Below are 17,968 nucleotides of genomic sequence, written 5' to 3' on the forward strand. Positions count from 1 at the left end.
CCTCAAACCATTCCTGAACCATTTTTGCTTTGTGGCAGAGCGCATTATCCTGCTGAAAGAGGCCACAGCCAGCAGGGAATACCGTTTCCACGAAAGGGTGTACATGGTCTGCAACAATGCTTAGGCGGTACATGTCAAAGTGACATCCACATGGATGGCAGGACCCAAGGTTTCCCAGCAGAACATTGCCCAAAGGATCACGCTGCCTCCGCCAGCTTGCCTTCTTCCCATAGAGCATCCTGGTGCCACTTCTTGAGCAATTTGAGCTACTATAGCTTGTCTGTTTGATCGGACCACACGGCCAGCCTTCGCTCCCCACATGCATCAATGATTGCCGAATCGCTGGCATGCATCGACAGATCACCACTTTTCCTTCCTTGGACCACTTTTGATAGATACTGTCCACTGCAGATCGGGAACACCCCACAAGAGCTGCAGTTTTGGAGATGCACTGACCAGTCGTCTAGCCATCACAATTTGACAAACCATTTTTCCTGCTTCTAACACAACACTAAATGTTTCAACTAAATATCCAAATAAATCTAATTATTAAACTAAATTAACCATATAAACTAAATTACTGATCTAATTACTGATCTAAAGCCCACATTGTCACTGTATGATAATTGAAATGGACTGATGACATCACTGTTTTCTCCAGAACGGCTATATGGCTGAATAAAATTCTGTTGCATTATTTTCTTGTTTAACACTGTGAAGCTGCTTTGAAACAATCTGCATTGTTAAAAGCGCTATATAAATAAAGTTGAATTGACTTGACATCAACTTTGAGGGCCAAATATATCCCACCCACTAACAGGTGCCGTGATGAAGAGATAATCAGTCACCTGTCAGTGCAGTGGTTATAATGTTATGCCTGATGCACTGTCCTGTTTAGGTTGAAACTGCATCAGGGCGGACGTGGTTCCTTCAGAACCAACGTGTATTCAATGAGGTCCTTGAGAGCTTATCTGTTCAACTGGAGAATGAGAGAGAGAATACTGTTAACTCTGCAGCACTCGTTCTTGCACGACTGTCCCTGTGTGAAGAAACCTGTGAAAAGGTTTTATCCCATTCTTCTGCCTGTGAGACCTTCAGACGTTTGGTACAATGCTTATCATGTAGCCACAAAGGTCAGTGTCGTACTTAGTGTAGAAAAAAAGGAATTTGTTAACATAGAACAGCAACAACAGCACCATTAATGGTAATTGTAATAACACGATATTTATATTTTCTGATGAAAATGTATTCCTTAGTTCCCACAAATGTTTGTAGGTGGTTGCCAGGCCCAGGGCATTCCTATGCGGTAGCTAAGATTGTGTTGCTAGGTGTTTGCTGCAAGTTTTAGGTGGTTACTTACAGGGTCTATTTTATTCTTTCTAGATATGGTTCAAGTCCCTCACTCTTTGTAAGTCTACTATCTAAGATTATTTTCTCCTGTTTTAAAAAAAACTTTTATTTTTTATTTTAACCAGTTCTTATCCAAAGGAACAACAATAAAAAAGGATACTGTAAGGGCTCATTATGGTGTAATTACATATTCATAAATCAAAAACGTTGCCATTAATAGTATCAATTATACCAAATCAATTATGAGATTAATTATAATTATTTATTTTAATCTATTTACAGCCATACATTTCTAAGATAAAACTAGGGATGGCTGACGCGAAACTGACGTTTCGGCGCTTTGCCGAGATCCCGAAGCGCAGAAGTTTCAAAACACTGCTCCGAAATTGTGATTCGAAACACCCATGTCACGTGACTATGGCTAAATGAAGCTTCGAAGTGTTTCATCAGGTGGCGCCTGCCGAAACTGCATTGATTGAAGGGGGCGGGAACAAACCACACAGTCACACATCTGTATAAACCTAATTCCCCACAAAGTTTAAAAGTGAAGTAAATCCATCTTCACCTCGTGGGTTTTTGTGAGAGGAGAGAGATTTTGTGATAGCAGTGATTTTGTGATATGAGTGAGATTTATAGTGCGCTTTGGTTAGATAGGCTAGATTTGGGCTAGATTTAAATTAGATATATTGTCTGATAGGTATAGACAGTGACAGATAGGATAGATATAGTGACACATTCATATGTTAGATAGTGACAGATAGCACAGCATAAGTGAGAGAAATAGAATTATATAGATTCATAGGTGATATATAGATAGATATATTAATAGAATAGATAAAAATGGAGGCTCCACATAAGAGATGCCGTAAAAAAAATGTATTGCTGAAAAAATAATCATTTACAAACAGCATGGCAATAACAGAACATTTTTGTATTACAAAATACAGATCAGGTGCTTGAAAGTACAGTAGAAAAATATGTCAGGCAAATCATAATAAAAGAAACAAAAAACATTAAAGGCGCTAGGGTTTTGTTTGAAGATCATATTCTTCTATAATGGAAAAAAGACTGATTGCATTTTCATAACTTTGAGGGCTTTTGTATAAGAGTTAAACTCATTATGAAATTAATAAAATCTTGGTTTCACCTTTAAGAACTTGCATTTGTGTAGGCTATATAAAATTTTCCCAGCATGAGGATGTTGTTAATCAGGAAGTTATCTTTGTTATTGTCCATTACAAGAGATGCCGTACATCTGTGGTGTGGGTTCATTTCCATTGGGAAACACCAAATAAAGTGAGATGTGTGTATTGTGATAGGCAGCTACCCAGCCAGCACAGTCATGTGGGGCCCATATGGGCGTCACCTGGGCTGTCTAACTGGGGCCCAGCCAGTTTTGTCCTCAGTTTCCATGTAGGCCCCACATGGGCTAGCCCAGATGAACTGAACACTGCTCAGTGTGCACACTACAGGCTGTTAAATGTAACTGAATCAGTGTTGGAGTTAATGAGATAGTTAAGTGATTAATAGAGTAAAGACTGAATATTACTGAAGACTCCTGATGATAACAAGCAGAATCACTGAAGGACAGAGAAACACAACTTCACAAACTCACAGACAGTGTGTGTTTGTCTAGAAATCATGAAAATAAAAGAAACTTAGCTCATACCTTTAGACACTTTAGACAACTTAGCATCTGTAATTCACACATCTTTGGATCGTGAGAGAATCGTGGGATTCAATCCAGGATCTTCTTGCTGTGAGGAGACAGTGTTTCCCACTGAGACACTGGTGCTGCCCTTAATCACGACATAAGACACGCTTTGACTATTTCTGTCAGACGTCTACAGAAGCTCTTACTGAGAATTAACAGAGCTTTAGATGTTGATGTTTATGTTTCATTTGAAGTCACCATTGTGGTGGGAAGTGTTTGCTTTAGTTGGGCTCTTGGTCCCTGTACTTGAGTTAGCTTTTCTTTGGATGTTAAAACTGTGTGTGTGAAACACAATAGTTATGGCTGAAAAAGCAAAGATAAAGTGACTTCAGGTGTTGTCAGCGCCTTGTTGATGACTAAATCATCAGAAGTCTGGAATCTGATGTTGTGCTTTTGAGTTTTAGGTTCTTGTTCGGCAAATGATAATTTGTGTATATACTATAACCTTGAATCTGCTGTATTAACACCAATAGCAATACACAAATCACTCATCCTGAAAGATGAAAAAACAGCATGTACACATTATTTTGAGAAAATATTTCACATAGTCACACGCAGATATCAAGATTTTGCATATGATTCACAACAACGGTGACAATCAAGCATGAGTTTTGTACTTTGAAGCTACCCATCATGCATTGCAGCATGAAGTTTTTTTTGTTATGATTGTCACCGTTGTTGTGAATCATATGCAAAAACTTGATGTCTGCGTGTGACTATGTGAAATATTTTCTCAAAACAATGTGCACATGCTGTTTTATCATCTTTCAGGATAAGTGATTATTTTATTGCTATTAGTCCCGATACAGTGGATTCACAAGGTTATAGTATATAAACAAATTATTTTTTGCCAGACAAGAACATAAAACTCAAAAGCACAACATCAGATTCTAGACTTCTGATGATTTAGTCATCAACAAGGAGCTGACAACACCTGAAGTCACTTTATTTTTGCTTTCTCAGCCATAACTATTGGTTTCACACACACAGTTATAGCTGCCAAAGAAAAGCTAACACAAATACGGGGACCAAGAGCCCAACCAAAGCAAACGCTTCCCACCACAATGGTGACTTCAAATGAAACATAAACATCAACATCTAAACCTCTGTTAATTCTCAGTATGAGCTTCTGTAGACGTCTGACAGAAATAGTCAAAGTGTGTCTTATGTCTGTGATTAAGAGCAGCTCCAGTGTCTCAGTGGGAAACACTGTCTCCTCACAGCAAGAAGATCCTGGATTGAATCCCACGATTCTCTCACGATCCAAAGATGTGTGAATTACAGATGCTAAGTTGTCTAAAGTGTCTAAAGGTTTGAGCTAAGTTTCTTTTATTTTCATGATTTCTGGACAAACACACACTGTCTGTGAGTTGCTTTGCAATTACAAATGGAAAATATGTCCACAATTTGAACTAGTTTTTAACCTTGAGGTTCATGAACGTCTATATCGGACGTGCAGAACACGTCAAAAACAGACGTCATAAAAACTTTCATTCTGGCTCCTCAGTGGACGTCTTTTCAACAAACATCTTTGCTCAGTGGGAATTATCCATAAAAACTAAGATGACAGAAAGTCAATCTAATAGGTAAAAAGGGAAGCTGATAATGCTTTTGTTAAGTTGTGTCTGAAGTTTGTTGTGTTTCTCTGTCCTTCAGTGATTCTGCTTGTTATCATCAGGAGTCTTCAGTAATATTCAGATTACTCTATTAATCACTTAATTATCTCATTAACTCCAACACTGATTCAGTTACATTTAACAGCCTGTAGTGTGCACACTGAGCAGTGTTCAGTTCATCTGGGCTAGCCCATGTGGGGCCTACATGGAAACTGAGGACAAAACTGGCTGGGCCCCAGTTAGACAGCCCAGGTGACGCCCATATGGGCCCCACATGACTGTGCTGGCTGGGTAGCCTTCATGCACCATTTGAGGAGCACTCATCCTGGCATTTTGGAGGGTGCAGAGGACAACAAGTGTCCCATGTGAGAGGATTTTTCAAAGGCTGGAGAAATTATATGTAAAAAAAGAAGTCAGCTAACTCCTTCAACAGCAGAGCAAATTATATTTTTGAATAAAAATGTTATGCAACAAATATGACACATTCTGGCTTAATTTATTTTATTAATGTTCATTTTTCACGACCACCAGACAGATGTTAAAAACTGTTTTTTGTTTTTGTTTTTTACATGGATCATTGTCAAGGTATTTCAGATCAATACATGCAAGTGACCACTAGATGTCGCTGTAGAGACGGGTGTCGGATTGATTCGAAGCTTCGAAACAATATGGCACATTTGCTTCAACTGTTTCAGTGCTTCACGAAGCCTCGGTCTGCCCATCACTAACTACTGTCCTGTACACCTTTCCTTTCATTCTTGCTGGTACTCTTTTATCACACAACAGACCTGACACTTTTCTCCACCCATTCCAACCTGCCTGCACACGCTTCTTCACCTCTTTTCCACACTCCCCATTGCTCTGGACTGTTGACCCTAAGTACTTAAAATCCTGCACCTTCTTTACCTCTTCTCCCTGTAACCTCACTGTTGCACTTGGTTCCCTCTCATTCACACACATATATTCTGTCTTGCTGCGACTAACCTTCATTCCTCTTTTCTCCAGAGCAAACCTCCACCTCTCTAGACTTTCCTCCACCTGCTCCCTGCTCTCACTACAGATCACAATGTCATCCGCAAACATCATAGTCCATGGAGATTCCTGTGTGACCTCATCTGTCAGCCTGTCCATCACCAGTCAGCCTGTCCATCACCACCGCAAACAAGAAGGGGCTCAGAGCCGATCCTTGATGCAGTCCCACCTTCACCGTGAAGTCCTCTGTCTCACCTAAGGCACACCTTACCCCTGTCCTACTGCTCTCATACATATCCTGCACAAACATACAACATACTTCTCTGCCATTCCAGACCTCCTCATACAATACCACAGCTCCTCTCTTGGCACCCTGTCATATGCTTTCTCTAAATCTACAAAGACACAATGCAGCTCTTTCTGACCCTCTCTGTACTTCTCCATAAACATTCTCAAAGCAAATAATGGATCTGTGGTGCTCTTTCTTGGCATGAAACCATACTGCTGCTCACAAATGTTCACTTCTCCCCTTAGCCTTGCTTCCACTACTCTTTCCCACAACTTCATTGTATGGCTCATCAGCTTAATACCTCTGTAACTTCCAAAACTCTGCACATCTCCCTTGTTCTTAAAAATCGGCTCCAAAACACTTCTCCTCCATTCCTCAGGCATCCTCTCAAAGACCTTGTTGCACAACCTAGTTAAAAACTCTACTGCCATCTCACCTAGACACTTCCATACCTCCACTGGTATGTCATCAGGACCAACTGCCTTTCCTCTCTTCATCCTCTTCAAAGCTCTCCTAACTTCACCCTTGCTAATCCTTTCTATTTCCTGCTCATCAATATTTGCCTCTACAACTCTTCTCTCCCTGTCATTTTCCTCATTCATCAGTTCCTCAAAGTACTCCTTCCATCTTTCCCTCACCCTCCTGTCACCTGTCAACACATTTCCATCCCTATCTTTAATCACTCTAACCTGCTGCACATCCTTTCCATATCTATCCCTCTGCCTCCCCAACCGATACACATCCCTCTCACCTTCCTTACTATCTAACCTTGCATACATGTCATCATAAGCTTTCTGTTTGGCCTTTGCCACCTCTATCTTAACCTCACACTGCATCGCCCTATATTCCTGTCTACTATCCTCCGTCCTCTTACTGTCCCACTACTTCCTAGCTCACCTCTTCCTCTGGATACTCTCCTGGACTTCCTCATTCCACCACCAAGTCTCCTTGTCTTCTTTCCTCCTTCCAGATGACACACCTAGCACCTTCCTACCTGTCTCCCTGATCACTTTGGCTGTAGCAGTCCAGTCATCTGGAAGCACCTCCTGACCACCTAAAGCTTGTCTCAACTCCTCCCTGAAAATTACACAGCACTCTTCCTTTTCCAGCTTCCACCACTTTGTCTTCTGCTCTGCCTTTGCTCTTTTCATCTTACACACCACCATCCTATGCTGTCTAGCTACACTCTCACCTACCACTACTTTACAATCGCTAATCTCCATCAGATTACAGCGTCTACAAAATATATAAATCACCTGTGTGCTCCTGCCACCACTCTTATATGTCACCCTGTGTTCCTGCCTCTTCTGAAAGTACGTGTTCACCACAGTCATCTCCATACTTTTAGCAAAGTCTACCAACCTCTGTCCTTCTGGGTTCCTTTCCTGAAGACCAAACCTGCCTATAACTTCCTTGTCCCCACTATTTCCTTCACCAACATGTCCATTGAAATCTGCCCCTATTACCACTCTCTCACATCTGGGAACAGTCTGCATCACTTCCTCCAACTCACTCCAGTATATGTCTTTCTCCTCTTGCTTACAACCTACTTGTGGAGCATAGGCACTAACAACATTCAACATCACACCTTCAATTTCCAGCTTCAGACTCATCAACCTATCTGACACTCTCTTTATCTCCAGAACATTCTTCACAAACTCCTCCTTCAGGATCACTCCTACTCCATTTTTCTGCCTATCAACACCATTATAAAACCCTGCTCCAATGCTTCTAGCCTTGCTCCCTTTCCACCTGGTCTCCTGGACACACAGAATGTCGACTTTCCTCCTCTGAATCATATCTACCAGCTCTCTGCCTTTACCTGTCATCGTACCAACATACAAAGTCCCTATTTTAAGTCCTAAACTCCTGCCTTTCCTCCTCTCTCTCTGCCTATGGACACGCCTTCCTCCTCTCCTTCTTCGACCAACAGTAACCCAATTTTCACCAGTGCCTTGTAGGTCAACGGCACCGATGGCGGTCGTTGTTAACCCGGGCCCCGACCGATCTGGTATGGAAGTCATATTCGTGATTCGCATAATGGATTTGGCAAAAGTTTTACGTCGGATGCCCTTCCTGACACAACCCTCTCTATTTATCCGGGCTTGGGACCGGCACAAAAGTACACTGGCGTGTGACGTCCTGTGGCTAGATTCATGACTGAATCATGCTCTAATGAGAATAATGCTCTGGTTATAGAGGTTTTGTGTTATTTTTTTCATAATAGAACCTATGTGATCCTGCAGCACAAGATCCAGGATGGTTGTGGTAATCAAACAACATGCAGAATTTAAATGAATAAAATTAGTGCTCAAAAGGTTATAATCTATAACAGTACTTGGACACACACATCAAGACATCAAGAATCAGAGTATGAATCTCAACAATGGTGACAATCAAAAAAAATATTCAGGTAAAGATCAACTTTGAACGTAAAACACAGCAAAAATAAAAGCAATTAGTAAGAATCAAAGAAAATTAGTCACAATTCAGATGCATAATTTATTCATGCCGCAATGCAAGCTGGGACCCATGAGGAAGTTTTGATCGGTGGTACCCAGCATGCACTGCAGCAATGAAGCTTTTCATTGATTGTCACCATTGTTGAGATTCAAACGCAGATTCTTGACGTCTGTGTGTGTGTCTCACTAATGCTACAGATCAAAACCTTTTGAGCACTACATGATTTTAAAATCTTGCATATTGTGTAATTAACACAACAGTGCTGGATCGCGTATACTGTTGAATCATGTAGCCACCATTATGAATAATACAAAACTTAACAACACAACACTGTTATAACCAAAGCATACGATTCTAAGTGAGATCAGTGATTTAAGCCACTACATGATGATTATACCAACATCATTGTATAGCCAACATCACCCTAATCACATTTTCTCTTGGCATTCCTTACCTCAACAAATGTGCTTTCTAAACACACAGTTAAAGCAGCCAGTTAAAAAACTAATGTTAAAAATGTAGGGGTCAAGAGCCCAACTAAAGCAAACACTCATCTCCATCATGGTGAACTATTATTTTCATTAAAACAGAAATGACAGAAATAAAGTCAGTCTGGTAAGTAATGTGTGAAGCTGGTAGTGCTGTTTGTGGAGTTGTTTAATCCTCCTCTGCTGAGATCTTCAGAGATTGAATGTCTTCTTTTATCTTCTGTTATTTCATCTAAAGCTGTGGCTTAAGTCAGTTGTAGTTCTTGTGTTTCTCTTTCATTCTGTGATTCTGCTCATTATCACCAGGTGTTCATCACTAATGCTCAATCATCACTTAATTAATCACTTAATTTCTTGATTGCAATGAGTGTCTTATTTTAGTGAACTCAATTGAAATAAGTTCAAAGTACTCATAACTATTGTTTTCTAAAATTAAAAGAACTAAGGTAGTCAGTGTTCTCAAAGTTAATGAGTTAGCTTAACTTACTAGATTTTACTTTGTGTGTGCTATTGTAAGCTAGCAGTAACTGCAAGCACTCTGAGTTAATTTAAAGTTTGTAATTTCAGCTGTTTTATTCAATATAGGGAAGGTTCAGCTATATCAAGTATTTGAATGCAGTGTAAAGTTCAATTGTATATTAAGAAATATCATTTTTTAGTGGACTTGATTAAAATAAGGGCAGAGTACTCATAACTATTGTTTTTTATAAACCTAAATGGTTTGAGGTAATCGGTGTCCTCAAATGAAATGAGTTAGCTGAACTTGTTGGGTTTTACAGTGCAACCATCCTGGATCTTGTGCTGTAGAATCACATAGCTGCTATTATGAATACTACAAAAATATAATAACACAAAACCTCTATAACCAGAGCATTAGACTCTGATTGAGGTCAGTGATTCAGTCACTACATGACGATAATATCATCAGCAAAAAACAACCAACAGCAATTGATCACATTTTCTCTTGGCTTTTCTTACCATAACAAATGTGCTTTGTAAACACAGTTAAAGAAGCCAGAGCAAGACATGTTATGTCAAGGGTCAATATCCCAACAAAAGCAAACACTGAACACCATCATGGTGAATTCAAACACAACTATTATTTTCAATATAACAGAAATTACAGAAATAAAGTTAGTCTGTAATGCTGTTTGCTGTTTGTGGAGTTGTTTAATCCTCCTCTGCTGAGATCTTCAGAGATTTAATTTCTTTTATCCTTCAGTTGATTTAATCTAAAGCAGTGGCTGAAGTCAGTTGAAGTTCTTGTTTCTCTTTCCTTCAGTGATTCTGCTCATTACCATCATCAGGTTTCACCACCAATACGCAATTATCACTTATTTAATCACTTAACAATACAATTATTATCCAATTATCATGCAGGGAACTAGAAATGTTCTAGAACTCATTCAGTTTGAGTTCTGTTTCAGTCATTGTGTCCACAAAACATTCTGTAATATTTGAGTGTAGTGAACTCAATTTTATTTAGTACATAAAACTGTTAGATTTTACAGTGTGTGGTAATTGAATAATATGCAGGATTTAAATAAAATTAATGCACAAAACGTTTTAATCTACAACAATACTCGGACACACACAGACATCAAGAATCAGAGTATGAATCTCAACAATGGTGACAATAAAAAAAAACTCAGATAAACAGATCAACTTTGAACATAAAACAAGCTATAAAAACATCACAAACACGTCAAAAGTAAAAGCAAATAGTAAGAATCAAAGAAAATTTGTCACAATTCAGATGCATAATTTATTCATGCTGCAATGCATGCTGGGACCCATGAGGGAGTTTTGATCGGTGGTACCCAGCATGCACTGCAGCATGAAGCTTTTCATTGATTGTCACCACTGTTGAGATTCATACGCAGATGCTTGATGTCTGTGTGTGTCTAAGTAATAACATACATTTAAACCTATTGAGCACTACATAAGTTTATAAACATGCATATTATTCAATTATCACAACTGTGCTGGATCTCGTGCTGTTGAATCATTTAGCCACTATTATGAATAATACAAAAATTAACAACACAATACCGCAATAAGCAGAGCATAGGACTCTGACTGAGATCAGTGACTTAACCAACACCAGTATAGCCAACATCACCTAATCACATTGGCCCTCATTTATCAATCTTGCGTAGAAACGGGCATATATTTTGGCGTAAGATTATGCTTACACTCCTCTCACCGCCTGATTTATGAAGCTGTGCGCACCTCTGAAATCCAGGCGTACGCAAAACCTGCCCTTGATAAATGCTGCGGCTGAAAACGATCATCATTAGAATAACACGCCCCTATATATTCAAGTCTCTGCCTCCCCCACGCCCTCATTTTACGCCATGGACACACGGAAGACGGCAAAGAAGCGAAACTTCTCTGACGAGGAGATCGAGACTATCACCAGGGAAGTGGAAAAAAAACTACATTGTTTTATTTGGGAGTTTAAAGAGTGGGATTAAAGGCGCCCACAAAAAGGTGTACAGTGGAAATCCAGTTTAAATAGCTGTTTGGATGAGAAATTACCTATCACAATTCATTTTACAGCAGGTGTTTTGAAATAATTAGCATTTAATTTCGTATCACGTCACATATTGGGGTGTACAATAGTGATGATGATGTGATGTGGAGTACCATTCATTCACAGTAATAATTGCATGACAATTTGTAAGATTCTTATTATTATGATATTGTATTATTAATGACGCTTATTGTTATTTAGAAGAAGAATGTCGTTATTATTATTATTATTTATTTTATTATTATTTAAAAGAAGAAGAATGTCATTTTATTATTTTGTCAGTCTGAATTATTTTCAGTCCCAGTCTGTGCGCAGCTGTCGGGCCTAACCAATGTCAGGTAAAGCACACAGGCTCGCAACTGGAGGAATACATATGCCTACAAATCAAATACTTTGGTTAAGTCACACAAATTAAACATTGAAGTCCATGTTGCACAAAAATAAACACTGAAGTTTTATACTATATCCCTATTCGCACGGGATTAGCATTATCTGGGGACCTCTGGTGAGTTGTAATAATTGCAGAGAATGTCTGTGATCTTAATCCCGTGCGAATCGGCCATGTCTGTAATATGTAAAGTAAAAATTCCCCCGCAAATTACCTACCATATTTCGCCGAACACAGAGGTCCTGTGATAATATTAGTCCCGTGCGAATCGGCATCTCTGTGATTTGGCCGGGATTAGGCGGATCCTATATCATTTTTGCAAGGTTTTTGTGTCCTGTGCGCATTTCTATCTTTATCTTTCACGAAGAATGGAGCTAGGCTGCATATAATGCGCACTGTTATGAATTCATGAGCGGCCGCGCGGATACTTTCACTTTAGAATGAGCACCAATTTGGGAGTAAATTGCTTGAATGGTGTGTTTAATATTATTCTTAATGAAAAACACAAAAACAGAACAGTACAATGACAACTCGCTTAAATGGGCACTTTTACATTTAACTTTGAAACTGAATCTTCCGTCGTATAGGCCTATTGTTATTATATTGCTCAGTTACGTTTTTAATTGCGTCTGTTCTCTAACTGAACAAAATTATTTTTATTACTATAAAACAATCAAAATGATATCGATACGACTTTTTAATTATTATACAGCTATATCTATAACGAAAAAACATTTTCTTTCTTCATATTTTCTTTCAAAAGTCTTTACATCATATCCGGGAGATAAGTCAGTAAATTCGAGTAAAATCACAGCTTATCCCGTGCGAATGCGCAACGCAAAATTCAGATGTGGGGCAGTAAATTCTAAATCACACGAGGTCCCCAGATAATAGCCTACTTATCCCGTGCGAATAGGGCTTTGTTGTTGTTGTTTTTTCTTTCACAGTGGGTCATAATATAGCATATCTTTGTCAGTGCGTTTTGTGGTGTAGGAATTGTTTTTCTGCGCATTTTCATCTCAAAACGTGCGTACACCACCTCCTGAGCTGGCGTAGGATTTGAGCGTGCCGTACAGCAACGTCCATATTGATAAATCTCAAAGTCACCGTGGTTTTGGGTGTACGGCAGGTGTACACTGGAAATTTGGTGTACGCACTTTTGATAAATGAGAGCCATTTTCTCTTAGCATTCCTTACCATAACAAATTTGCTTTCTAAACACGCAGTTAAAGCAGCCAGAGATAAAAACTAATATTAAAGAGTCAAGGCCAAGGGTCAAGAGCTCAACTAAAGCAAACACTCATCACCACCATGGTGACTTCAATTAAACTATTATTTTCATTTAAACAGAAATGACAGAAATAAAGTCAGTCTGGTTAGTAATGTGTGAAGCTGGTTGTGCTGTTTGTGGAGTTGTTTAATCCTCCTCTGCTGAGATCTTCAGAGATGTAATGTCTTCTTGTATCTTCTGTTATTTAATCTAAAGCTTTGGCTTAAGTCAGTTGTAGTTCTTGTGTTTCTCTTTCCTTCCGTGATTCTGCTCATTATCATCAGGTGTTCATAATTAATGCTCAATCATCACTTAATTACTCAACTGAAACATATATTACGAATCATTTAAAAAAAATGTCTATTAGTGACCTCAACTGAAACGAGCTTAGAGTACTCATAACTGCTGGTTTTTAAACTCAAATTATTTGAGGTAATACGTTTCCTCAAATGTAATGAGTTTGCTTAACTCATTGGCTTAACTCATTTGTGTGTGCTATTGTAAGCTAGCAGTAGCTAGCAAGCTCTCTGAGTTCATTTAAAGTTTGTAATTTCTGTTGTTTTACTCATTATAGTGAAGTTTTAGCTGTAAAAAGTATTTGAATGCAGTGTAAAGTTTAACTGGATATTAAGAAATATCCTTGGTTTAGTGGACTCAATTAAAATAAGTTCAGAGTACTCATAACTACTGTTTTTTTACTTCAATTAAGTTTGTTAAACTCAATTGAATTGAGGTAATCAGTTTCCTCAAATTAAATGAGTTAGCTTAACTTGTTGGGTTTTACAGTGTGTAGTTTGTTTATATAGATTTCTTTAATTGCAACTTGTGTAGCACCTGGGCCCGGTTTTTCAAAAGTAATCCACTAGGATTTTGGATAACGGATTGGATCTTGAAAATGTGTTTTTCAAAAGAAAAAACGGATTACATAATCAGATTAGATCACGTAATACAATCTTGGTTTTGATCCATATCAAACCTTTAGTTTGGGTTTTTCAGAACTTTTTTGTAGGATTTGGATCACTTTGATCCAAAAAATCTGGATTAAACTGATCCCATCAGAAGGGTGGATTCAGCATGGATTTCATGCCCAAAATGTAATGAAAACTTTAAAAATGTATCAAATAATACTATATTTGGATCATGCAGTATCTTACAATATATCCTATTTATTCATAAGGTTTTAATTTTATTTGTTCATCTGTCAGGCTACAGTGATTAGGTAGGCTTTAACGTTTTCAGCCTTTCAGTATAGGCCTACAGCAAAGTAGAAAGAGTTTGGCCTCATAAAATAATCCCCCAAACAGCTGTCAAAATTGAGCAAAAACAAAAAAAAATATTCTGTCACTAATTGATATATATATTCATCACAATCGAAAATATTTTTGTTTTTAGAATATTTATTAGTGATGCATGCAATGATTACAGAATAACCAATAAAATGCAAAGAATGGCAATCACTGATTTTTGAAATCCAAAACAAACCCAAATCAGAAATAGTGTCTAACTATTGAGTCCCTTGTTGCACGTCCTGTTTGCTGTACAGGAGGTTGGTTAGGGTCTCCAAGGGGCTCAGGTGCATCATTGTCAGCACAGAGAGCGACATTGCGTTTAGTAGCGATGTTGTGCAGGACAATACAGGCAAGGGTTATGTTGCATGCTTTCTGTGGTTCCGCTCTCAGGTAGTTAAGGCATGCAAAGCGCCTCTTAAGAACTCCATTTAAACGCTCAATTGCACATCTTGCTCTGCAATGAGCAGTGTTGAAGCGTGCCTGCGCCGGTGTATTTGCTGTTAGAAAAGGAGTCATCAGCCATGGTAGGAGTGGGTAGGCACTGTCTCCTAATATTATGCCATCCGGTCGGTTGGTTTGGAGGTCTCTATATAGAGCGCTCTCCCTCAGGATGCGTGCATCATGGACAGACCCAGGCCACTTGACAACGCAGTTGGTGATGATGAGGTCAGCATCACACACAAGTTGGACATTGATGTTGTGCCTCCCCTTTCTGTTTATAAACTCCCATTCATTCTCACGAGGTGCTTGTATATGCACATGTGTGCAGTCGATTGCTCCAATAGTATTGGGTATATTCCCCAAAAGAAAAAAGCTGCGCTTGGCCTGGGCAATTTGGTTGTCCTTTGGAAAATAAACAAATTCATTGACCAGGCTGGCCAGTGCGATTGACACATCTCTCACCACATCACACACAGCTGATTTCACCACTCCCATATAGTCACCAACAACTTGATAGAAAGTCCCACTTGCATAAAATCGGAGAGCAATGAGGATCTGGTCTTCCACAGACAGACCGTGACTCCTTTGGGTTCTGTGTTGAAGTTTTGGCCTGAGAAGGTTCCCAAGGTACTCTATATCAGCCTTCCCAAAGCGAAACCGGACATACAGCTCCTCAGTGGTGTATTGCTCCAGTGGCTTGGTATGTTCAACATACACCCTTTGACGGTATCCTCTCCTGGCAAAGTGGTGGTGGCGGTGGACAACACCTGCCATTTCACTGTCTCTCTGTGAATCCTCTGAGAAAGGCTGATTTATATGGCTGTGTAGTTGGTCTTTTCAAACACACCTATTACAACTGATTAGTTTTGGCTTGTGTTCAATTGAGGCAATTGGACCCAAGGCCTATAATGAATGAACAATGTTCACTATAGTAAAGCAACGGAACCATGGACTCAAGAAGCTGTAACTTCACTGCTGCTGAAACCAATACACTACTAGAGGGTGTTGTTCGGTGCCATTATGGAACAATAGTGGGAAGTTTTAATTCTGCTAAGGATACCAACAAAAAGAAAAATGATGTTTGGATTTTAATCACAGAAAATGTGAATGCCATAGGGTCTGGCCAGAGGAGGACCACAGACCAAATCAAATTGCGGTGGAAGAATCTTAAGGCCAGGGCAACAAAGGACCATGCTGAAGCCAAAAACCCACAAACAGGCAACAAGCCATTTAAGAGGGGAGATTACACAGATGTGGTCCTCGACATCATTGGAGGTGAGAAGTCGTAAGCTCTCCATGGTATTCAAGGTGTTGTAGGGGATGGCAAGCCTTGGATTGAGGAGGAGGAGGAGAATCGGAGGAGAAACCAGTCCCTCCTGAGGCTGATCCAGAGAGCGTATTTATATTGAATATCAGCTCTGTTTCTGAGGAAGAAGCTGGATCCTCATTGGTTGAGCCAGTGGTAGTTGCCACAGGATCTCAGAGGAAAGGCTTGAAGCGCCCTTCATCAAACAAAGATGATGATTACAAGGCACTTCTGCAAAAAGAGACTGAAAGGGCAGAAACACAGCTTCGTCTGGCAGAGGAACAACTGACTCTGACCAAACTGCAGCAAACCAAGGCCAGACTTGAGATCCGCCTCCTAAAGGCTACGCTCAGACAAGCTGGTCTCTCCACATCAGATGAGGAAGTCTGAAATTATTGTGGAGTATTTGACATTAAGTCTTTTTTTTTTATTCAATACATCTATACTTGATACTTGTTATAAATATCCTCAATGTACAGTGTTTGTGTTGTAGGTCTCAGATGAGCGGACTACTGGAAGAGGATGGGGTGGGGTTTTTCTTGTTTTTATTTTTATTTTTTAAATGTGTGTGTTTTCATTTCAAATAAAAATAAACTTATATTGACCCCACACTGGCTATTCTACTTGTTGCTCTTTACATATCTATAGTTCTACATTGTGATTTCCTATCCTGTTTGAGCACTGGTTATCCAGCACTGGTTATCCAGATTTGGTGATCCTGAAAAGTTCCTATCCGGATCAGATTGATCCAATCCGATGTTGCTTTAAAAAAACTGGCTCCAAAAGTGAGCTGGATTACGTGATTACGGATCGCAAAAAAAAAGGATTACTAAATCCGAATAAATTTTATCCGGACTAAACCTTTTGAAAAACCGGGCCCTGCAGTTCTACAGATCCTTCTGAATGATCCCACATTTAAAAACAAGCAGCTTAAGTTTATTTTTAACTAGGCTTCTGAAAATTTGAGGATGCTTTTAACAATTTGAGTGGCATATTTTAGTGCAGGTTGTTTTGTGATTCTGTCAATCATTTTGCGTTATATTGCCTTACACACTTTAGGGCCAATACCAGACATTGCAAAGAGGCTGCTATTTAAGGATAGGGCATCACAAACTATATTATAACTAAATTGTTTTTGACACAAAACACCTTAAATAACAAGTGTAGCTCTGGGGGAAGAATATTTAAAAAATGGTATGAGTTTAGGTTAACTTTATAGATTCTATTTGGATTCACTGCTTAGATTACGGTGCACTATGCAGGATTTAAAAAAAAAATCCTGCATTTAATAACATTACATCCACCTATTTTAACCTCCATTATTTTTTTCTTTGGTTTTCCATAGTCTCTTCGACAGAGATGTAATGCTGTACCACGGCCTGTTGTGTCAGGTGGACTTACCTGTTTCTCCCAACCAATCTATGGAGCACCTTTCCCTATAGCTCAACTTGTCCACACCTGATGGTGACATTAGTCCTTTCAGTGAACCTGATGTTATTACTCCTGAGCAACTGGACATTAAACTCAAACCTCCACGAGAGCTCTGTGTGATTAGCTCCACAGCTACACATGTACACCTTTGCTGGATAGAGCCAGAGGGAAGAGTCAAACCCAAATCATACCAGATCTACTGTAATGACACACTGGTGAAGACCACCACTCTACTGGGGTGGGTCAGACTAGTCTTTCATTATAACGTTAAAGGTGAAGTGTGTTGTGACAACCCTGAGTCTTCCTATTGGGCAGAATGGGAGAGCTTCCGATTGGGTCTCCTGCTAATTGACAATTAACTTGAGTGTGTGTATATAAGTGTGTGTGTGTATCATTAGAGGTTACGCTCTCTGTG

At 39.3% G+C, this 17,968-nt stretch overlaps 1 protein-coding gene across 1 annotated transcript; it reads right to left on the bottom strand.

The window, feature by feature from the left end:
• Window positions 1–14,573: 14,573 nt before the first annotated feature.
• On the bottom strand, window positions 14,574–15,590 carry LOC307124747 (putative nuclease HARBI1; the record flags this gene model as incomplete). The annotated part of the gene is made up of 1 exon (XM_079814190.1): window positions 14,574–15,590. The coding sequence occupies one exon, from the start codon at window positions 15,588–15,590 to the stop codon at window positions 14,574–14,576; it is 1,017 nt and encodes a 338-aa protein (XP_079670316.1).
• Window positions 15,591–17,968: the final 2,378 nt, after the last annotated feature.

Source organism: Gobio gobio (assembly GCF_949357685.1).
Source record: "Gobio gobio genome assembly, chromosome: 4".
NCBI classification, from domain to species: domain Eukaryota; kingdom Metazoa; phylum Chordata; class Actinopteri; order Cypriniformes; family Gobionidae; genus Gobio; species Gobio gobio.